This window comes from Odontesthes bonariensis, chromosome 2 (genome assembly GCF_027942865.1).
Source record: "Odontesthes bonariensis isolate fOdoBon6 chromosome 2, fOdoBon6.hap1, whole genome shotgun sequence".
NCBI classification, from domain to species: Eukaryota; Metazoa; Chordata; class Actinopteri; order Atheriniformes; family Atherinopsidae; genus Odontesthes; species Odontesthes bonariensis.
Genome location: NC_134507.1, coordinates 15,049,659 through 15,073,300, shown reverse-complemented (window position 1 = coordinate 15,073,300; position 23,642 = coordinate 15,049,659). Strand labels below are relative to the sequence as shown.

Sequence of the window (23,642 nt, the reverse complement as noted above, 5' to 3'; positions counted from 1 at the left end):
AAGTTAACACTGAAGAGTCAGTCATCCCGTCGCCCGCCATTCAACACAGCCACAGTCCTGGTGGAGAAGAGCAGGCTGGACAGGCCTTCATTTATCAACCACTTCAGTTGCTGCAGACAGCTGCGGGGAGAGCCAGTGTGTTTATGCCATATCTCAGCCGAGCCTCTCAGAACAGAACGGATGAAGATACTTACACATGCATTTAAACAGCTTTACATGCACTCACTCAAACAGTGTGGAGTCTACTCTGTCTGTTCAGTAGAAGCTCAAACTGACATTCATGATGTAATGTCTGCCCTCATCTTTTTGAGACAGACTTTGCACAAAGCCATGCGGAGGCCCATATGAGTTATCTCTTCTGAAAATCCCACTGTACAAAACTCATTGACCTCTTACTCTTGCCCTGCCTCTCTTAGGGTTGGCATATGCTGTGGCACCACCTTGTGGCAACTTCTTTTAATGCAGTAAAGCTCTGGACCACGGACATTGGTTGTGAGATTTGTCAGTCATGAGACAGAGGCGTTCATTGGTCTACAGCCCGGGTGTGTGTGTTTTCTTGAACTTTGACCTGAAGGGCATCAGTGCTGAGATCATAGGCAAGCTGGATTCCTATTGGTGAATGCACTCACGCCCATTTTACGGTCCCTAAATCGAAGGTGAAGGTGAAAGCCTTCTTACATCCCGTTAGCTAGCTCCTTGGGTGACAGCTCACTGCTTCCACAGCCTTCTTTAAAAAGAAGAAGAAGAACAAGATGTCCGTGTTTTGTGAGGTCCAACAAGCAGCCCCTGTTGCTGTCTTTAAGCTATCGCAGGACTTCAACAACGACCAGTTTCCCAATAAGGTGAACCTCGGAGTGGGAGGTAAGTTGTGTATCTGTTGGAGCGTTAGCCATGGCAACGGTAACCCTGAGCAACGAGCCAGCCGGAGCTGGTCCTGCAGGCTTGTAGCTTAACTTCCGGAGCTTGCTAAAGGGGTTCCAATGAATGTAGAGACTGTTAAGATTCTGTTACCTGCTCATGCGTTTCTTCTATGAACTTGTCCTTGGTTTTCATGACGGTGACCGCGTATTTTATTTAGATTTATATTAATAGCCACCCTTTTGTGTGTGCATGGCATTCAGTTCGTGGAGCAATTCCTAATGTTAACCACACATTGTGACCCTGTGCTTTGTCAGATGTTTTATAGTTTCACATATCTACTTCCACGAACGTGGACCTTCAAAATGTTGAAGGTCCTGAAATGTCAACGAGTCTTTTTACCTCCACAGATTGCTGGCAACAAATTCTGACATGTGTCAGATTTTGGTACAGCACCATAAAATCATTAAAGGTGTTTTACAGCTGTTATAGAAGTGAGTATCTGCCATGCTACATGCTACTCAGTCATTCCACACCAAAAGCGAGTGCACCTTTCTTCAAAATATTCTTTGATCTATAAAGGAGTAGCACAATGAGTTGAATTACCTTTGGCTTCCTCTCTTTATCTCCCATTTGCTGCTATTCTACAATAACCTCTGGCTCTGTGAACCAGGGAGTCGATTGGATTACTACATGTTCTCTTGCACAAGAACAACTTGCAGGATTTTAATTATGCATTGTTTAGATGGTTTAGGCCTTGACTTATCCTGAAAGCAAGCCAATGGCACATTTCGGTAATCAGTGCGAGTGTTTTCTGTGGTAATCTTTGTGCAAGATGTAATTCTGACTATTTGAAAAATAGTGTGAGAAACAATGCTTAGCTCTGTTATGGCAGGACAAGGCCATGTGAGTCCCGCGATTAGCACCGAAAGCTGAGGCCCTGTAATCCCCATCCCTCTGCAAGGCACACAGCGCTGCAGATGGTCAAACGCTGCTGCGTAGCTGGTAAATGTAGGCCACGGGCTGTCTGCTGCCACATGCACTAAAAGTCATTTCTGGAGCTTAAACAAGTAGTCCGTTAATCCATAAGATAAAAAAAATCGATCATCTAGGCTACTAGTTTACTTTTTTAATTAAAATGCCTCCAGTTATAATAGCACCTTCCGAGCTGTAATGATTTACTGCTTTACTCCATCATATTTGTGTGTGTGCCAGTTCATGAAGGATAAAGAACTGTTTGTTCTGCTGCTGATTGCAAAACAAGTTGATGATCTGTTCCCTGAGGGTAAAGATGTTATTGAATGCATGACTTCTTATCAGGCGGTGACACAGAGTTAAGCGGGCAAAACCACACAACAGATGAAAGTACATGTCGGTTCCAAAGTCTTTGAGAAGACGCTTTCAGGCTCAGCTTCACATAGCTGCCCTTCGATCCACGTGCATTAAGACAAAACGTTCCTTTTCGCCATGCTGATCTCGCAGATTAATTTTGAACACGTATGATTTTGAACAGCTCTTATTAGAGCGATGCCTGTTTAATGATTTAGAACAACGGCCAAAATCGGAGTGCATATTGTTAAATAAATAGAGTCTGTATACCTTTTTGTGAGTCATCCTAACCTTGATGCTTGATGCACTCAATTGGGTCACTTTGCTCACCCACATTCTCAGAATACATGCCAAAATAAAGCATTCTGTCTCAGTGAAATGATGCACATCAACAGGATGAATGCTGTATTCTGCCCATAAGCCTTTTACTGAAAATAATCTATTCACAGGCAACCAAAATAGGGCTCTTTTGGGGCAACACATCAAGGCCTGGTTCAGTTCCATGTACTCTTTTTTTCACTTCTCTCTATAACATGAAATCATGTTCTTCCTTGCAGCCTACAGGACAGATGAAGGCAAGCCCTGGGTTTTGCCAGTGGTGAAAAAGGTGGAGAAGATCATTGTGCACGATGACAGGCTAAACCACGAGTACCTGCCCATCCTGGGCCTGCCAGAGTTCAGATCCTCTGCCTCCAAGATCGCACTGGGAGACAAGAGTCCTGCCATCCAGGAGGACAGGGTTAGTGTTGTAAAAAGGCACGCAGTGCTTCGGATGCTGATGTGTTTACATTCAAACTGACTTTCTTTTGCTGTTTCGGCCAGGTGGGGGCTGTCCAGTGTCTGGGTGGTACTGGTGCTTTGAAGATGGGCGCAGAGTTCCTCAGGCGATTCTACAATGGAAACAACAACACAAAAACACCAGTCTATGTGTCTGCACCGACTTGGGGTACAACCACTTTTACATGCAAATAAATGTAGAGTAGAGCAGAGCGGAGATGAACCTGCCTCCTGAGGACAGGCCCCTCATTGGAGGACTTTGATTGCTTCACAAAGAGAGCTCAGATCCACTGTAGACTTTAGACTCCGGATGTCATTAAAGCTTTGCATCAATAAATGTCCTGTTACTATCGCATGTTATCAGTCTGTTCTTGTTTTTTTTTTTTTTTTTTTTATCAGCTTGGATGTGAGAAACCTCAACAAACCAATCTTCGCCTTGTAGAAAAAGAACAGTGGTAATCGGAGTTTTTTGATCGCTGTTTGTTCCAGAAAACCACAATGCTGTATTCAGCAACTCCGGCTTTGAGGATGTCCGTCCATACAAATACTGGGACGCAGAGAAGAGAGGTCTCGATTTGGCTGGTTTCCTTGGTGACTTGGAAGTAAGCGTTGGTATTGCTCAGTTTTTGGTTGTTATTTTAAATGTGAATTCGCAAGATCTTTTCTTCTCCTCCTGTTTCCCGCAGAGCTGTCCAGAGCACTCGATCTTTGTCCTGCACGCTTGTGCCCATAATCCAACTGGAACAGACCCCACTCAGGAACAGTGGAAGCAAATTGCTGAAGTCATGATGGTATTATGCTGTACATATCCGGCACATGCGCACAAACACAAAGCCATGCGTTGTCTGTGCCGTGACACATTAGAGAGGTGTGATTTTTCAACACGATGCTTGTAAAAGCACGATGCTTTAATCATTTATCTTGATCTCTTGTAGAGGAGGAAGCTGTTCACGTTCTTTGACTCAGCCTATCAGGGATTCGCCTCAGGTAGTCTGGAGAAAGATGCCTGGGCCGTCCGCTACTTTGTCTCCTTGGGCTTTGAAATGTTCTGTGCTCAGTCGTTCTCAAAGAACTTCGGCCTCTATAGTGAGTGACCCCCTTGCGCACTGAGACACATACACAGAAACCATCAAATCTAGAAAACCGCGTGACGTTTTCATGCAAACTTTCCGAATATATAAAAACGAGGTGAAAAAGAGTGGAAAATAACAGCTGCGGTGTTTTATGACATGTGATTGATGTTTGTCCCATCAGACGAGCGCGTGGGCAACCTGACAATTGTGGCTCGGGATGCAGACAACCTGAAGAGGGTTCTTTCCCAAATGGAGAAGATCGTCAGGACCACCTGGTCCAACCCGCCGTCTCAGGGAGCTCGCATCGTTGCCGTCACTCTTAACTCACCGGAACTCTTTGCTGAATGGTCAGCCGCAAGTTTTATTCAAGGATGTGCATCAGTCAGAGCGAACACAGAAATGAAGAGCTATTCCTTTTTCGTTTCTTTTTCTTATCAGGAAGGACAACGTGAAGACCATGGCTGACCGGGTCTTGCTGATGAGGGCTCAGCTAAAAGCCAAACTTAAGGATTTGGGTACGCCCGGGACCTGGGAGCACATCACAAACCAGATCGGCATGTTCAGCTTCACAGGACTCAACCGTGAGTGCACACCTCAGCACAGCTACCAAACACACACCCCCACTGAAACCAGTTCTGTTAACATTGTTCGCAAAAGAGCTGCACAGAACACGCTGGACACAGGCGTTGAGTGACTCATGTCACTCACAAACGCACAAATTGGGAAATGGAAATATTACAAGGCCAAAGAATCTGGGAAGATGAAAGCTTTACTCATCGTTACGGTGTTACACAGTGTTTGTCCCTTTTGATGCACACATCATGACAGGCTCTGTAAGGTGGCCCATGAGCTATAAGTGAATAAAGAAATCTTGTTTCCCGCAGCCAAACAAGTGGAATATATGGTGAAGGAGAAACACATCTATTTAATGGCCAGTGGACGCATCAACATGTGCGGTTTGACCAGCAAGAACATCGACTATGTGGCCGAGTCCATCCACGAGACCGTCACCAAGGTGCAGTAGAAGAAGAATATCCAAACAGCTCTCAACACTTCCTGCTGCTCGGTCCTGAGCCGCTCCGAACTAGAAGATTTGATGGCACAAATATAGATGGCTATAAGTTGTCTTTTCCACAAGCACACAAACGGCTCTCCTCCCGTTTCTCCTGTCTTTCAGCGATCGTTTTAAGCACGGCCTAACACATGCTGGGCAAAGATGCTCTAATTATCCATCTTCTCATACATCCCGTTGAATTATTTTCAGAATGTTATGTAGTTATGTTTTAATGTTCATGGATTTTTTGTTTGTTTGTTTGTTTTATCTGTGCTGGTCAACTTTCTACAGTGTTTTCTTCCACCTTCTGTGTATTGTTAATTGATGTGTCATTACCAGGACCTTTGAGAGGCTTAGCGAGTCTGTGACTGTGTTGCCGTGACCTCAGCAGCGCTGACGCTGTTGTCTAAAATGTTAGACATTCTACTGTGTTGATTCCTTTATTCCCGGTTTTGATTGTTGAAAACAAAAACAGGACAGCGTTAAAAGGACCAAACCAACTTGGTTTAACTTTTGGTAAGCAAATAACAGCTGTCCTTAATATTTGCTACTCTTACCATGAATGACTGAAAACTGTTGATGGAATGTAAATTGTCTCAGGGATGTATTCTAGCTTGTGTTTTAATCATGATAATGTCCTCCAACCAATGAGTTTGTTCTAATATAAATTTATGGAGTCTTTTTCTTCCAGTCGGTGGCACTGAGTGCTCCTAATAGGACTCGCAAACTGAGGAGAAATCCGTGTCCTTACGCTGCTTTGCTGAATATTTGGATATTTCCAGTTCTGTCACGTTCCTGCAAGTGAATGTTGACTGTTCATTGCACTAGCGCACTGTTATGCAAGAGTCTCTTGACGCAAACACACAAAAGCTCAACCGGTTTGCTGCCACATCTCTATATGCACAGCACACCAGTAACACAGAGTGTTTAGTGAAGTTGAAAAGTTAGGATGAAGGAATTACTCCAATAAAGAACTATGAATATGATATTTGCGTTGTTTCCATATATACTAGAATTAATAGGGGTTTGCATTCATTTAGCAGTATAGAAAATAATGCTATGGTCAAGCTATATATTAGGGAAACATCTGTTGTGGAAAGAAAAGTACAGACAAGATTGATAGTTCAGTAAATTTATTAATATTGTAATTTGTCCTTCTTGAGATCATCTGTAACGTATCTTCATATCTCTGGATAACATATATAGTCATCTGAATTTTACATACAAAATGTAACTTTGCTTGTGCATCCCAAACAAACAGCATACCATTCCTTACAAATATAAAGCAATGTCAACCCACTGCAAATTCTTTCATTTCTTTCATTTCTGCTCAGAGTTTCTGACTCAAAGAAATCCTCTGTGCCTGAGTCAGCCGCCGGATCAAAAGACTTCCCCTCTGTGTTCTGTGTATATGGTGTCATTTCCAAGAGCTTAGCAGTGCATTATCCTTTGTACTTATGCAGCCTTACCAGGCAGAATGAATGAAATCACTGAGTGTCCCCAAACACCACCTGTGTGGGATTGTGTGTTTGGAGAGAGGCGGTGGCTTGACGTCAGAGTGTGTGTCATATTGCTTTCGTCTGTCAAGTCTCTGCCTTCCTGTTTGGTGCAGCTGTTTACCAGCCAAGATTTTGAGATGCAGAACAGCTTAGCTCACTGTGGACGTTTTGAAATAAATCAAATATTCACTTCATTATTGCAGTTGTACGTGATGTTTTTGAAGAATGGCTTTAAATTTGCTTTCATTAAACAACGCAACACTGCATCCTCGTCCCATTGTGACTTATTAGCAACCCCCCGAAGTATTTACACTTAAACGTCAGGCCGCACTCCATGTGAGATTCAAAATCTACAGCTGCTTCTGATTATTTTTTTTCTTTTTAAAAAAGCTACAGACCTCACATTGTGGCGAGAATGCAGTGCAAATTGGTAAAATCCCCCTATATATTCACTGACCTTTTACATAAGCATGCATTTGGTAAAACAGGGCTTCCTATGGGGATATGTCTACGTTAAAAGCAGCATAAACAAACATGCAAGAGGCAGCTACTTCTAGATTATTCACCGGGATCCCCATGCTCAGAGAGCCCAAACCCCCAAATCCTCCTAGCTTATTTTCAGTTGGTGTATGCAGCTGTAGTGACTGACCCTGTAAGAGATGAACCGCACGTATAAAACTCACAGATACATATTGAATGGAGGTGATGGAATTCATCGACATTACTGACAGTGCTTTACTGAACACGGTTAAACATCGAACTTAGGATTTTCGTTTTTTTTTTTAAAACACCAAGAAAGTAGGTTGAAGGGTGAGAGTGTTTGTTCGATAGAAAAAATAAAATTGTGTCTCTGCAGCTACATATTTAGAGAATATGTCTTAATTTGTCTTAATCCTAGAACATGCAAAACAGATTGTATTTTTGTGTATGTATGTGTATATGCATGCTTCCTACATATGTAAGAAACATGCATTTCAATTGGAATGCTGCATTTTCCTTATATATGTGCCAGTGTGCTGCTAGATTTGAGTCATTTACAGTGTTTGAGATGACATGCATTGCTATCTCCAAATTTCATTTTGTAATGCTGACAGTTCTATATCAAAATCAGGTAAGAAACTATGTTCTTTTTCTTTCCTACATTATGCATCCATCTCATTCAATAAGTAGTCTCTCGAGCAGAGAACGGATCGTTTTATGGCTTTATTGGTGACTGTATTTGTTCAGCTTGGTGTAAGAATTGTGCTCCTGTGCTTAGGTTTGGCAGCTTTATCCTCTTAGCCTTGTGTGTTATGTTGTGCTGGCAGTAGGTGGCGCCCTTTTGGCAACATCAGGACAGTTCCCTGTGCAAACATTTTCAGTGTGTGGGAACTGCCACATGGAAACTTCTGAAAAAGAAATATCAGCATATCCTATGTTTGATCAAGTAAAAAGTCAAAGCTGGCTCAAATACCGTCTAGGACCCTCGTCGGGTTCGATGTTGAGAGGTTTCCTTAACACGGTGTTCCTAAAATGTTACAAATAAGCAGTAACATTGTGGATACAACTACCATAAAAAGGTTTTCACCTTGAACTACAAAGACGATTAAAACCAGTTGGAGTCTGTTCTGTTCAGGGTAAGGCTGGATAAATCCATCACTTTGATGTTCAGATTTGTCCGAGTTTCTCAGAATCAGGCAGAAGGGGGGTCAAAGTGTTTCAGAGGGGTCCTGAGTTTTATTGATGGCTACAGCAGATAGGATGGCTCAGAGCTTTAAGGGAGCCTGAAGAGGAGATAGTTAATGAGAGTATCCAGCGAATGAAAAAGAGGAAGAGGATGCGTGCTTGATCCCTCCTCCTCTGAGTCACAGTGTTAGCTCGTCACCGGCGGCTGCTCTGATTCCTCCGCCAAACTCTTTTCTTCATCCCGAGACTTTTTCCTCCTCTTGTTACCTAGAAACAGAGGAGAGTATGCTGAAACCCTGATGCGTCAGTGCTGCTTAAGATGCTTGTGCTTTTTTTTTCTCTCTCTCTGAAATCTTATTTAATCTGTTTCACGTTTGTCCTGAACTGACACAACATCAGCTGCACACAACAGTGCAGCGATTGCCACAAACGGCTAAAAAGAAGAATAGAACTGTGTATCTGAGCCGATGGAGGCCGCTGCATCTGGAGGATGTGCTCTGCAGAGAGCAGCAGGTTGTGGAGAGGGACATGACACATCGCCCGTTGCTAAGATACACTTGGGACTATTGCTATAGCTGACAGATAAGTTCAGGCACATGTGACAGCATGTGTGGGTGAGCTGTGGTAATGGTGTTCATGAGAAATTGCTCACTCACTTAATTTACGCAAAAGCTTCTTTCCAATATTCACCTCGGAACTGGATAGAGACAGAGAGCTGATGAAGGGAGAGGTGGACGGCTCCGTAGACACATCTGTAGGAGACAGTTTTGAGCAGACTTGGTCATTGGTAATTAGTCAAATAAGGTAGTAATAGTGGGAGTAGATGTGCATCTTCACAGATAAAGCATTCTTTTAAGGATTTGACGAATCAATATTTTGCTGTAGGTGACTTGCTTAAAAATAAAGCTTTTCAAAGCTTTATGGAGTTAAAACTGAGACTTGGTGACTCAGAGGCTGTCTCCAGATATCAACTCCTGAGTATAAACTACTGAATACAGATGGGTTTTTTTTTTCATGTGAAATGAACATTTTGTAAAGCTGCATATAATTTTTTCTTCTTCCAAAAGTCCAATAGCCCACCTTTAAAAAAAGCGTTTTTGTGTTAACTCCTAAAAGAGCTTGTGGTTTTAAATAATTTATCCAGTTTAATGCTGCTGGCTGAAACATATAAAAGAAAACCACTGCGTGGGGTGCCTTTACTCCCTGCCAATGTCAAATCAAAATGGAAGAAGTAAAACGCTGAACACTCTCTGTTCTTACACTGGTACAAAAACCCAAAGGCAGAACATTTGGAGCAGTACTTACCGTTGTCTCCAGAACTTTCTGGCCGGTCCTCTTGGATGTAGGGAATCTCATCCATGCGAAGGAACACTGCATCATTTGGACTCCTCTGCCCGTCGGATTTACTGCCTGTGAAGACAAAATTAAACCAAGAGACCAAATGCCAGTGCAATCGCATGTTGTCTTTCAGGGTCCAACCATAGGTTAAACATTACATTGTCCTATTTAGGACTGAAGATTTAAATCACATCTAAAGATGAGGTTCTACCAGTCGAAAGGATTTAATCGGCGAAATCTGCTGTGTTGTGCTTGAGCAACAATTTTGATGGCATAAATATTCTTTTGTTGACAAGCAGTGAAGCCATCTGCTCCGTCATTTTTCTTAATGACACAAACATAAACACAAATACTGAGTAGACAAGACAGATGGTATGTGGAAAATCCCATAAGCCTTGAAACCAGCACAGATTCGTTGAGACCACGCCTGCACCAGCCTTGGAAGTGACCCATTACGGGTGCCTGAGGTAAATAAGGGAGTCATTCTTTAATGATGTCATACATCCTTACATCCGTCCAAGCATCCATTTTCTATCGTTCTTTCTTTCTTTATCCAATTAATTCAGAGGGGCGTGGGGGTCGGGATGGAGCCTATCCCAGCTGTCATTAGGCGAGAGGCGGGGAACACCCTGCTCAGGTCATACATATAGTGAGAAATCATTCAAGTGAATTGATGTTCAAAGTTGTAAAAGTTCAGAAAAGTTTCAACAAAACAGCAAAAATTCTAACAGTGATCTGTCTGTTGAACAATATTCTCTGTGCGTAGCTTCTTCAATCATTCAACCCAGTTTGATTAATTCTATCATTTCTGTCATCAGTGACAAATAGTTAAATGAATTGTGCTCTGCTTATGTCAGGGATTTTGGACCTCGCCTACAAAGCACTCCAATCTGACAGTTTAGCCCTTTGAAGCTTCTCCATCTCCTAAAAAGAATTATAAAAAATTCACAATTTACTTACTGGTGTTAGTCTTTAAAACAAAGGTTAACAGTGAGCACAAAAGTGGAACTTCCCCTTGCATGTACAGTAGATGGAAGTGAGCCAAGAAGTTGTTCTTTGAGGATACTTTCAATTTTCTGTCAATAGATGTTCTTATGCTACATAGAAAATGACCAAAAAAAGTCCCAAAAGATTTCTGAGCCTACTCAAGATTCTTGTGTCAAACGACATCTGGAACAACATTTGGGGCCTTGAGACTCAAATACTCATGTTCAGTGAACTAATTAATCAGTTACTGATACATGATGTAAGCGCTGATACCAAAACCTCCCCAAGACACAATTCTGTATTAAGTTTGTTTGGCTAATCGTTGCATATTGTGAGCACTGAAAAAAACAACTCATAAGATTTACTTAAAAAACCCTTTGTAAGTATTTGCACTCAAATGATTCAAGTAAAATTTAATCCTGCAATATCAAGTAACACTCACTTGCCAGTATCAAGTAAATTTTACTTACCATAAAACATAACAGTTTTGAAGATATTAAGTAACATTTACTTAATTACATCTAAGTTTTGAGTTATATTTAGTTAAACAAATTAAGTAAAGTTTACTTGTTTTTCATAGGCAGGAACATAATTTTACTCAAAATTTTAAGTAAATTTTATATATCTGTAGTATTTGCTATTATGAAGTAATTTAATAGATTTTAACGATACAGTTTCAGAGTAAAGTTTATGTAATATTTCTAGGTTTATGTACATACAACTATTAAACATTTAAATTGTATGAGGAAACCTAAGTAAAACTTACTCTTCCCCCATAATTCATGTATTACGTTAAATAAAATGTTTAATTTTACTTAAGAAGCTCTAGTTCTTACTGAATCTTAAAAATACAAGGTAGAAGTTATGACAGTTACTCTAATAGAGTTTACTTCACCAAAAAGTCACTTTTGTCAGTGTACTACTTACGAACAATGCGGTTTCTTTCATTGAGCTGGGATGTGTTGCGAAGGCCACCGTGGGGATGGAGGTGTGCAAGGCGTGCCAACCCCATTCGAGTGTGTGTGTTCATGAGGGGAAAGGCGATGCTGTTTGAGCGAGCCTCTGGGACAGGAGGCCTCCGTTTGGCTTCAGGCTCCACAGCGTCTGGCGTCTGAGGGGAGCTGTCCATCCGGGTGGCTGTTAGGGCATTCTGGTAGTGGTTCCTAGTGATCTGTGTGCACGTGGAATTAAAGTGTTATCATCAGTTTTTGCATCTGTGTTTGGATGCGTGGCTGCCCTCGTGAGTATCTACCCTGTGTGCAGACAGGTGGGAGGAAAAATGGACTGTATTTGAACAAAAGAGAGAGGAGGTGAAGGGAAAGAGCACATCCATCATATAAGGCAAATATATTCATGCTTTAAATGGAGCTCAATTATTCCCAGTGATTAAAGGAAGGAGAGTCTGCGGAGAGACAGGATGTCTGTGTTCAGTCAGAATCGGGGATTATGACATATCAAAGGCAGAAATACTGCAGAAGAGGAAGAGAGAAGGAATTCTAAAGATTAAATGGAGGGAGCTTGAAAGTGTAGTTTCTTCTTTCTGCTCCCAAATTATGGCCCACAGTGTACAGGAAATTAAAGATTTAATTGAGTTTGTAATAACAGGAAAGTGGAGTTTTAATTTATTTTATAATGATGGTAGTTTTATTTCATGTGTTCTGTTTAGGTATTTATCTTTGTAACCTTGATGATCTGCAGGTCTGTTAGTTGTCGGACTGAGTAGTCTGGAAAATAGACCCCTCCTCCTGTTGTGAGCTGACCCACACTGCCTCCGCTCAGTAATGCATCTGACTGGTTCAGGCCACTGCCCCGGGAGCTATACCTGTGAGCTGAACAGAACAGAGAAAGAAAATATTATTCTGGTTGGATATCATTTCTGTTGGCTCAAATATGACCAGATAGGCCAAATCTACTTAATTGTTTATATATATATACCATCTGGAGAGATTTTGTCCCCTTCAAGTCTTCCACATTTTGTGTCTCCAAAATCGATTGATTTCATTTTAACGTAATGAAAAAAAAACAAAGAAAACACACGATTAGCTACTGTGCTTTTAGGCACAGAAAGCAGCAGAAATGTTTCTGTGACTTTCTGATATCTGTTTTCCCTCCTCACTGGTTAATAAAAAATACTCTCAATGTCTTCACTTGTTTTTCACTTAAACATGCTGAAAAAAAAAGGAAGATCTTGGACAGATTGGTGTGTGCACTCGTAATTGTTCATTTCCACTGAGCATTAGTGCACTCCAGTGAAGAAGAATCTGTCATAGGTAGGATGCACCAGTGCTCGACTGTGAATGGTACATGCTTCATCATTGTGTTGTATCGTGTATAGATGGATGAGAACAGAAAAGAAAAAAATAATGAATTAAAGATGAATCTGAAACAAATTAATGATCAGCAATTGATGGTGTCAGTATTTGGAACTTATTTCACCACAAAGAGTTTCTCAAAAGATACAATTCTGCAGCTGTACCCAAACCTGTCCATTTAATTCTTAGTCACTTAGTATTTTTCAATGCAAACATGTTGATTAACTGTGTAAAAGAGTAATGCTAGACCCACTGTTTTATTAATATCTGAACCTAATCATGTATTTGCATGCCTGGCTAGCAATAACCAACGACAAGGAACAGCGACTTGGAAAAGTAAAAAAATCATTGGACAGTGTTTGGTCAAATAGGATTCGAACTACAGTAGGTTCCCTTGTGTGATAGTTCATAGTATAAAATCACTGGCCACATCTTCAGACACCTTATATAAGCCCTTTTAAAAAAACTGCAAAATGTAAATACCTTTATGTCACCATTTGCAAAGGAAAACATTAGCATTTAACTTTTTTGAGGCCTTGGAAATGTAGTAATTTCACCATTTTTGAGCATTCAAAAAAACTGTTTAATGTATTGCAAAAAGCTGACTTCATAATATCAAAAGGCCAGACATAGGAATGTAATCATTTTAAAGCTCAAAATGTGTGGTAGTTTAAATCTTTATTTGGCCTTTTCTGAAAAAACTTCAACATTCTGCACTGTGGGGCAATGCAGCTGTCACACATTCTGGTGCGAAACCAGGATGTCTCCATAAGAAAAAACCTAAGAAACTACAGGAATACTGTCATTCACCTGAGCACTGCCCAGCTAAATGGTAACAGATGCTATTCTTGTCAAATACACTAGAGAGCAATGAGTCAAAAGAGATTGGGAAAAAAAGGAAAACCTGCTGATACTACACTTTAGTCATGATACTTCTGAAGCTGCTTATGGAAATTTCTTAAATGTGTAATGTCCAAGAAGGACTTTTTGAATATTTAATGAGAAAGCCTTAAGCTCAGCCTCAGGATCAGACATTGAAAATGTGCTCACATGTGCTCAGAAATGAGAGAAAGTGACTGGCTCTCTGCTTGCTTTGCAGTCTTAGCTGGATTTCATCTAATCCTTTGCAGGTCATGTCCTTCCACTGGGAAATTCTCTGAAATCACTTCTCTTAATTACATTCTCCCCACAGCTTCTGCAAGCTGACAGACGCTGGGTGTCATTTAGGTAGTAAAACCATCCACTACCAACATCACTCCTGATTGTGCTGCAGTTATCATCCCTGTAACCTTCATTAAGTCCTCTAGAATCATATATAGCTTGCTGCAACTTACCAGAAGACAGGGGTGGGACGAGTGCTGGCATGCCATAATAGGAAAACGCTCCATTTTCACACCGAAGAGCCTCCTTTCCTATCTCGACCTCCACTCGTCCCTGCAACATGAACAGCCATTTTAATGGATTTGGTCTGAGCCCTATGCTTATAATGTGAAAAGTGCTTTGATTAGTCATCTAATGGAGCTCCTGACACGGGAGACATGCATAAAAACAATGTTACAACATCAAGCACAGAAGCGATTGTCACTTATAGTTTCACAATTTCACGACCAGCTTGTGCGTTTGATTTACCTGCAGGATCAGGATGAAATAGTCCACTGGTTTGTTTCTCTGATAGAGGTAGTGTTGAGGAGCATGTTTGTTCTTGGGGTTGAACTTGAGCTCCTGCACAACGCTGGGATGTTTGATGAGGCGCAGCAAGATCTTGTCTGACAGGTGACACGGCCTGAAAGGCTCCACCTCTACAAAACAGAGACAAACACCACACATGAACAAAGAGTAAAAAGAACAATGTTCCCCCGTTGCATGTCTTCACTATCATTTCATCCACTGCGGGGACCCTCTACAAATACCTGTAGCCAAGAAGCGGTGTGTGGCAAGCAACAGCTGGGGAGAGATCTTCACCTTCAGCTCATTTTCTGCCACTTTGAAGATAGAGAAATCTTGTTGCTTCCTTTCATGGTGGGACACTCGCCTCTTGGTCCTATTGTCCGCTATTAACACACACAGAGACTGCAAATCATTAAAAGTGTAAGTAACACACAGCAGATTTGAGATTTTTATAGAAATGGAAGAAGAGGAAAGTAAATATGTGACTTTTTTTACTGGTCAGGTACAGCTTATGAAATATGCCTCTGACATCACTGTATATGCTGCATGGTTTGGATATTTTTCATACAGCTGCAGACAGATTGTCCAGTGCTGTGAGCACCTCAGACTGAAAAACTGACGCATTCTCTGATGATGGCAGAAGTATCAAATATATAATAATTCAATAAAATTCAGTGAAGCTGCAATAGGAACAGCTGGTTCTATAAAAGCCTGCATGCGAAGTCTGGAGAGATAGCTCTCTGCTCTATGTACACACACACAAACACGCGCACACAAGCAGACGCACAAAGTATGCAGACACACAAGAGGAAAAAATTATTAATTCCGGCACAGGTGCACCAGTGACACACTCTGCATGTAATTAAAACTGGGAGCACACTTCAAATTTCAGGTTCCTAGTTTCCAGCAGTGGAGGGTTTCGTGGTACACGAACTGTAAAACATGATACAACCATTGTGGCATTACAGAAGAGATTAGATATGGAATTAAGGGAGTTTGGCATTTGAAGGCTTATCTGTTGAGAGCTTTTCCAGCCAATTAAAATGAAGTGGATTATGGTTATTATGTGTTAGGCGGGGTCATTTATGCACATTATTTAATTATGCTCCAGAAAGTAGATGGGGACAACAGAGCAGGGAAGATGGAATCAGTAATTTGATGCGAAAACAGGAGAGTAGATGATAATGAGAATAAAAAGAGCACCTTAAGGAGGCAGAGTCTCACAAAAGTAATAATGGGTAGAGGTTCGGCAATCTGGAAAAAAAAAAACTGTCTACAAATCATGAAGAGATATCAGAACAATATTCTTCAAAGTAAAATTTTAAAGACTGAGCAGTCTATCTTTTACAATAGACTGTATAATATAATCAATAGATTCAGAGAATTTGGAGACATCTCTGTATGCAAGGGGCACAGCCAAAACTAAATATTGGACTTCCAAGAAATCCAGGCTCTCAGGCAACAACATTAATAATTATGTCATGAAAATCACTGCAGGGTCTCAGGAATACTTCCAGATTTTACTAATATAAACTCCTGTCCACAAATGAAGATTAAATGCATGCAGAGAAGAAGCCATATGAACATCATCCAGAAATGTCAGCTGTTCCAGAGCTCATTTGAAATAATTAGGAGTGGGACAATCTGGCTTGATATCAGTGCTCAGTTGTTTTTCAGGGAAGGTTTTGCATATTTCACCAAGACATCTATTACAACAAGATGAGTTCATGTTCTGGGAATAGTAAAATGTCTCAGTTTTCTTGCGAGCTATTATATCCTGTTTTAAATGTAGGCTGTTGATCTCAGATTTTTTTTTTTCAGTTATATCATGGACCACAGAGCTGAACACACTCTGTCAGCTGTGATAACAAACTTGGAAAAAACAATTGAGTATGACAGCAAGAAATAACAAGAGTAAGGCTAATCCTGTGGGTTTAATAAGGATTGTTTTTATACATACTGTACAGATCTGTCTCATCCACAATCTCAGACTTGATGATCTCTTCAATGACATCCTCCAGGGTGACAATGCCCATCACTTCATAGAAAGGGTCTCCCTCACCTTCGCTGTTCACCCTCTGCACCACAGCCAGGTGAGACTTACCTGCATTCATATGAAAATAACAAAAAGGAAAAGTGAAATATTTTCAAAACGTGAAAAGGCAGTGTCACAGGATAAGAATAACTTTGAGACCTCCATCACACAGAAGGATCAACCTTCACATTATTCCCTGTGTGAGTTCACAGATGAAAGTAAAAATTCAGTGATTGACCACTTTTGACCACTTTTACGTAAATGCCGAGATTATGCAATCAGTCGGGGGATGCCTGCATCTGCTGAATTAACTGCCCATGCTGCTGCCACTTCTGTAAACACAGCACATCCACACTTTACACATCCATGAGTAAACCTTCCACACAGCAGCCCTAGCCCAGAGCACGACAAGCCTGCCAGATAAAATGGCACAGCTCGCTAGCAGCATTGCTGCGTGCATTTGATAAAGCCAATGTGACAAGAACTCAACATTGCCAAAAACCTTGAATAGCCCAAGGAAGAGAGAAGAGAAGTAGCACATGACTGCTGCACGAGTTGCAGCTAAAAGAAGTTATTCCACCGAGATGTGGATCAAATTAAACAAAAAATCTGCCGCTGCACTTACTGTATGCGTTTATCTAATATTTTTGCTTTGTCCTCATATTTAGTCTCTGCTTCTGCTACCATCAACACAAAGTCAGTTTGGTGATCAGAAAAGTTACCTGACCACATTTATAATGTCGCTTGTGCTCAGATTTTACCGGAGACATACAAACAATCACCAGCCATACTTTGAACAAAATCAGTGGCTCATATTGTTGGAGATGGGCCGATTTAGGGGATCACTGCCAGGAGATACAATGGATCAAATGCTTTAATCCTGTCCAACAATGGAAAAAAAATAAACTTGACTGACAGGCGGCCATCCCTGCATATCAAACTGTAACTGTGTGAGATTGACTGAGACAGCAAGGTTGCTTTCAGAGCTCGAGTCAACTTGTCTGACGAGCACAGGTGAATCAGAGGAGGATTTGCCCTCAGTTGCTGATGCACTCGGGCAGTGCATTACATCATTCCTTTGTTACATAACACTCTCGCAGAACGGCACACACTTGCCAGACTCACACATGCAGACACACATGCATGGGGTGAAACCAGGTCCTCCTTGGATGTCCTTTTCGCAAATATTTCTGCTCTAACAGTTTTCCAGACTGCAGTCTAAGGAAGAAAACCACATGTCAGTTTAGATGGATCACATATGTTTGTATATTTTTTGCGTTTTCTGCAACATCATGACCATGCACAGAAGGAAATGTTTCACTGCCTATGTACGTCTCTGCCAAAATCATTTTCATGCCTGTTTTACACGTGCGCACATGGAACAACTCCTGCCTAAATTTGGCTCAAACTCAAGCCAACATCTTGAAGTCTATTTTTCCCAGAAAATGTATATTTGGCTTCATGTATCAAAATCCACTGTAAATTAATCTAATTTCTTCAAAAAAAAAAATTTATTAATTCAATTCACACATTTCACGCTTCTTCTTTCTTTTTCCTGTAGAGATTCATTTTTGTTTCATTGTTCACCAACAGCTCCGTGGGATTTCCAATGGATTATATTATGTACTGTTTCCTAATCTTACTATTTTCAGGCTTTGCAGAATTTTGCATCGTTTCTGAAATCCAGGTTATGGTCATGAAGTCCTCTCCTAATCACTGACAACATGGGCCCCTATATCCTGAGGAATATTCTGATCATCCACAAGACAATTGGATGTTTCCAATTTTTCATTGGAGGGCATGCTTAAAAAAAATTTCAGCTTTTTCTTTCATTTACAGACAAGCCCACCTCTATGCAACCCTGTTTAAAATAAACTGTGTAAGTGTAAATGAAACAGAATACAATCGTTACAAAAACATTAAAAACACATATTTGAATGGAAATTGTTCAAAGACAATATCTAATGCTGAAAATCTTTTTGGAAATCGCAGACACTATTACAGAGGAGAGGGGACATCCTTGCATTTGGCATCATTATAGCATATTTCAGCAAGACAGTACAAAAACTAAATTCTGCACACTCTAGCTTGTAACAGAATGGTTCTGTATTGGAATCTGAGCATTAAACCAGTCTGCCAGCATTCCACCCCATCACCCACTGGAAATATTTGGGGCATGATGAAATGAGAAATATGACAAAGGAGGCAGCTGATATCTGATATCAAGGAAAAATGGGGAACCATTCCGTTTTCAAGACTACAGCAATTGGTCTCTTGAGTTTCCAAACATTTGAAGTGTTGTTAAAAGAAGAGGTGGTGCAACATGGTGGTTTCCCAACCTTTTTTTTTTTATCTATATGTGTTGCTGCCATAAAATTAAAAATAAATGCTGTTTCAACATTTGATTTGCTGCCTTTGTACTATTTTCATAGAGTTCAAATGTTCCAACTGTATTGGAAACAAGGTTGTTTATAGCATCTCATAATCAACTCTGAGCTCTGGGTGAGCTCTTTTGTGCATGAATTTACAGCGTCTAAGTTCTGAGTCTGAAAAACAAACAAAGAAAGTCAGTTGTACAAATCCTAAAAACACACAATCTTTCTTGTGCTGTTCTCCCTGACATTTCTCAATTAACTGCTGGCATTTCCATTCTCTGCTCAAACACAGACCTAACTCCCGCCCATCTCCCCTCTCAGCAAGACATCATCACAGCTTCCAGCCAGGCTTCCTAAACAGCAGGAGCCTTTAATCCCAGAGAACATAGGCAGGAGTGGAAGGGAAAGGTTGGAGCTGAATTTTTCATGGTTGCTCTGCAGGCTATGACCTACAGAGTGAGGGAACTTCAAAGTCAGGGTGGGCTGGCAATTAAGCGCACACTAACATTGTGAAGGTGAGGTCAGACTTAACCTTTTCACACTATTTCTAAACGACACACAAGCAACAGACAACCTGGAAATCACGGGTGAGACATCAACCAGTGGATCGCTTGAGTCTGACCAAAATCATCTTTCATAATCCTGAACGAGATGAGGCAGTTGACCTAGTGACCTATAAGTGGCAATCTTAATTTATGATTCTGATAAAGTCGACTGCCACCCCCGACTGACATGTATTCAGCTTTCTTTGCTAGCCAAAGAGATTTACATCTAAACCCCAACAACATAAACCACTGCCATGAAAATCCGTACATAACCATTGTTCCAGTAGCCTCTCATAGACTATTTTTTATGATATACTGGCAGCGGAGTAGTCTGAGCGGTTTGCTGCAGAGTGCTGATTCTAAATCTTGTTAAATGCTATTATCAAGTCTGAATAGAGTCCCCAGAGGGACGCAACACACTTTTGCTCAATAGTGAACAGATGCTCTCACTGTGAGTGACGGAGTGCTGCAATACCATCAATCAGCAATGATTGTTATCGACCAAGACATGTGAGTAAGAGAGAGAGAGAGTGTGTTGGGGGTATTCAATGCCTCCATTGCCATTCCAGCTAAATCAGAATCTCGCAAAGGTCCCTTTTGAACAGTTCAATATTACAGCAAAGTCTGGAGCTTATATACATGTTGAAAGGGGCAGCACAGAAGGGTGTTGAGGCTACATGAAGTTCACAGTGCTGTCATGGGAAAATTACTTCAATCTCTCATCACATAAATTCTTAAAATAACTCCATTCTGGATCTTGGTAGTCTCTAACCTCTGGCTGAACCAAACCCACTGTGTGACATAGTATCACATTTCACATATGGCTCTCACTGCTCAGGGGATCAAAGGGCTTTACTGGCAGGCCCACTTTAAGCTGGTGGACTGATGTATACATTGACTTCTGCACTGAAAATGTAGTTTTTAAGTGCCAGTCACTTCAAAGGACATTTAACTCCTATGTGGCAGGAGGTTACCTTGAGACTACTCCAAAACATATGGTGCCTCACACACTCAACACTGGCTTCTTACTCATAAGTCACGCACAAGTTCTGGACATATAAAAACAAAGGACACACAGGGAGGTATGCCGAGTATTTCCAGAGACCAGAGCTCTTGATTGATTTAAAGTTGAGTTACCTCTCTTAAATTCCTCCAGCATCACATCCAGCTTGGTGTCGCTGAAGACGCAGTGCATGGGATGCTTGTAAAACTGAGTAATTGTTTTCAGAGGAGTGCAATCGTCAGGATCCACGAAGGCCAAGTCTTTGACAAACAGGATGTCCACGATGTTGGACCTCTCGTTCTCATAAACCGGGATGCGGGTGAAACCGCTCTGCATCATGTCGGACATGCTGCAGAAGTCCAGCACCGTATCCGACGACAGCATGTAGCAATCCGACAGCGGTGTCAGCACGTCTTCTACGGTCTTGGTCCTGAGCTCCAGGGCTCCCTGGATAATGTTGAGCTCCTCTTTGACCAGGTCGTGGTAGGGGTCTGTGACGTGCAGCATGGCCACCAGCTTCTCTCTGGTATAGAAGCTGCTGATTTCTTGGTGCAACATGATGTCCAGGATTTTAGAGACTGGGTAGGCGATGGGGAAAAACACAAGCATCAGTAAGCGGGTCGCGCAGAGGGTCTTGGAGGCGATGGCGAGGCTGTGCCTGGACGCCACAGAGTGAGGTAAGATCTCGCCGATGAAGAATATTCCCAAAGTGCATGAGGCAGTTGAGAGAGCTGTCATTCCTAAAATCTGACACATCCACACCACAAAGCATGTATTTGTGAGTACGTTACCCAGCACCACAGTGCAAAGGATGTAGTTCCCGTGTTTACGCACTGATTCTATTTTCCGTGCGTATTTCTGCTCCTTCTCTGTGCCACTGTTCTGTAAGACCCGCAGCTCCACGGGGTCCAGAGCCAGCATGCTGATGTTCAGACCGCTGCAGAGAGCAGAGAGCCCTAACAAGAGCACCGACACAACTGCCTGGAGCCAAGCATCTGCCTCTGGAGGTCTCTCCTCCACTGCTAACCAGAAGTCTTTGGTGCTGAAGTGCTCCCATTTCACTCCATCAAACGCGCACATGGAGTAGTATTTGATTACTTCATCTTTGCGCAGGTCTTTGGCGAGCAGCTCAACCAAAACTGAGTTGTGACTTGATGAGGATCTGAAAGAGCCCAGAAGCTCTATATCAGAGCTCCGGGCATTCTCCTCTTCACATGGGTTCCCTCTGGACCGGAGCAGCTTGTCCGCATCGCCGCTGTCCCCACCTGGCTCCTCTACGAAAGCGATCCACGGAGCGGCAGTTGCGGCTTCAAGTCTGCCGCTGATGTTCAGGCTGTTGGGATGTTCAGATCCTGGGGATGCGGAGTAGTAAACCCTCAGCATGAAGCGGGTCCCCTCGGTCGCTCTAAGTATTCCGTCCTGCACGGACAGCTCCCCGCTCTGGGTGTCTTCAGGCCGGACACCGAGCAGCGCTGCTGTCGGGACCATGAGGAAAGAGAGGCTGATGATCAGAAGGAGGAGAGGGAACCGGCGCGGATGCAGGATGCAGCAGAGAGCATCCGCAGCATCCGCAGCCATCATGCTGAATGAACTGCTGAAGGACACGGGAGTGGGTCACGTGGTGTGCTGATGGGATAGATAGAGCAGCTGGGTGGCGAGTTATACTGAGAGAGACAAAGATTCAGATAGGGGAGGTGGGGGCAGCTGAAATATAAATGACAAACACTGACGTATGCCCGACTTGCTTTCTAAAATTAGAAGGGGACGAAGTGCCCAGTAATTAATTATTTATGTGGTTCAGCACTTGTCCTACAACTATGACAGATTTCTCTGCAGGTTAAATAGTAAAGGAATATTTCATAAAGTTCTAAAAGCTCAAATATGGCCGAAGGGTGAAATGACAGAATACAGCCAAGCCAATACACAAAAGCGCTGTATCACATAGCTCATCTTAATACTCCTTCCTCTTGTTTTGAGGTCTCCACTAGATGGCAGTATTATCACCTGCTTTCGTTTTAACCCGCTGCGAAAGGCGCTGTGTGTGTTGCCTCAAGAGTTCAGACTCGATCAGTGCTTGACTTAAGTCGAGCAGATTAATTTCTATCCCATTTAAAAAAAAAAAAAAAGAAAAGAAAAAAAGTTTTGATAGCATTCATTAACGATTAAAATTTTGTAACCTCCCTGCTCGTTTTTATAAAGGATGTATTTTGATCCTGCAGCTTTAAAATGGACGATCACATAGGATATATCTTACATACTAAGATATATATTACATACTGAAAACAGGCTGTTATAAACTGGTACTGTTCTTAGCATTTCCGCAGAACAATGCTGATATCAGGGTTTATTATTGCAATCAAAAAGTTCAGGAATACCTACAAAAGGCATAAAAAAGTTATTCTTCTTCTCTCACCTATCATCACCATCACCATAATCGTTATAATAATAATAATGATAATTATTGTTATCAATAATGACAATGATTATTATCATCATCATTATTATTATTATTATTATTATTATTATTATTATTATTATTATTTCCTGCTCATTGATTAGCTCCCCCCTTGAGTGGTAAACTGTGGTGAAGTCCTTCGGCTGCTGGGGGCTGCTTGGGGGGGAAATACGCTTTGGAGAGGAGCACTTCCATCTGTTAGAGGAGAGATAACAGAAGACGAAAAAAAGAAAGAAGAAAAAGAAAGAAAAAAAATTGTCCGTGCGATGGAATCCCAACGATGGGTCAGAAGAGTTTTAAGCAGACAGAAATTCGGAACATGTGGGTCATTCTTAAAAAAAAAAAGAAAAAGAAAGAAAGAAAACAACAACAACGTAATCCCCACTCTGTTGCACGTAGGGCTCAAAGACTCTCGCTGCTCCACAGGTCATTTTTGTGTCTTTTTCTAAAGGAGTTTTCCTTCCGTAAAACATCTGCAGTTAGCAGAGCTCACGTTTAAGAGTCTATCAAATTATGAAATTAGTTTATTCAGATTTTTATTTTTATTTCTTTGACTAATCGATCTGTATATCATTGGTGTGTCAGCAGATTTCCCCAGAGGCAACATAATAAAACCGAGTTCGTTTTCTATTCTGCATCAAGAATTCCAAAACAGAACTTAGGGGGAAA

General features: G+C 41.6%; 2 protein-coding genes across 2 annotated transcripts; one reads left to right on the top strand and one right to left on the bottom strand.

The window, feature by feature from the left end:
- Positions 1-608: 608 nt before the first annotated feature.
- got1 (glutamic-oxaloacetic transaminase 1, soluble) lies at positions 609-6,831 on the top strand. Its single transcript, XM_075478262.1, has 9 exons — positions 609-861; positions 2,745-2,926; positions 3,010-3,133; positions 3,454-3,566; positions 3,651-3,755; positions 3,900-4,050; positions 4,219-4,384; positions 4,476-4,618; positions 4,922-6,831. The coding sequence occupies exons 1-9, from the start codon at positions 753-755 to the stop codon at positions 5,059-5,061; spliced, it is 1,233 nt and encodes a 410-aa protein (XP_075334377.1). The 5' UTR covers positions 609-752; the 3' UTR covers positions 5,062-6,831.
- Positions 6,220-22,133, bottom strand: cnnm1 (cyclin and CBS domain divalent metal cation transport mediator 1). The gene is made up of 10 exons (XM_075478260.1): positions 20,653-22,133; positions 16,521-16,664; positions 14,803-14,943; positions 14,522-14,691; positions 14,227-14,326; positions 12,264-12,409; positions 11,508-11,751; positions 9,561-9,665; positions 8,912-9,007; positions 6,220-8,522 (listed from the first exon to the last, which is right to left on the bottom strand). Exons 1-10 carry the CDS (start codon positions 22,097-22,099, stop codon positions 8,443-8,445), a joined length of 2,673 nt encoding a protein of 890 aa, XP_075334375.1. The 5' UTR covers positions 22,100-22,133; the 3' UTR covers positions 6,220-8,442.
- Between the last annotated feature and the right edge of the window lie 1,509 nt (positions 22,134-23,642).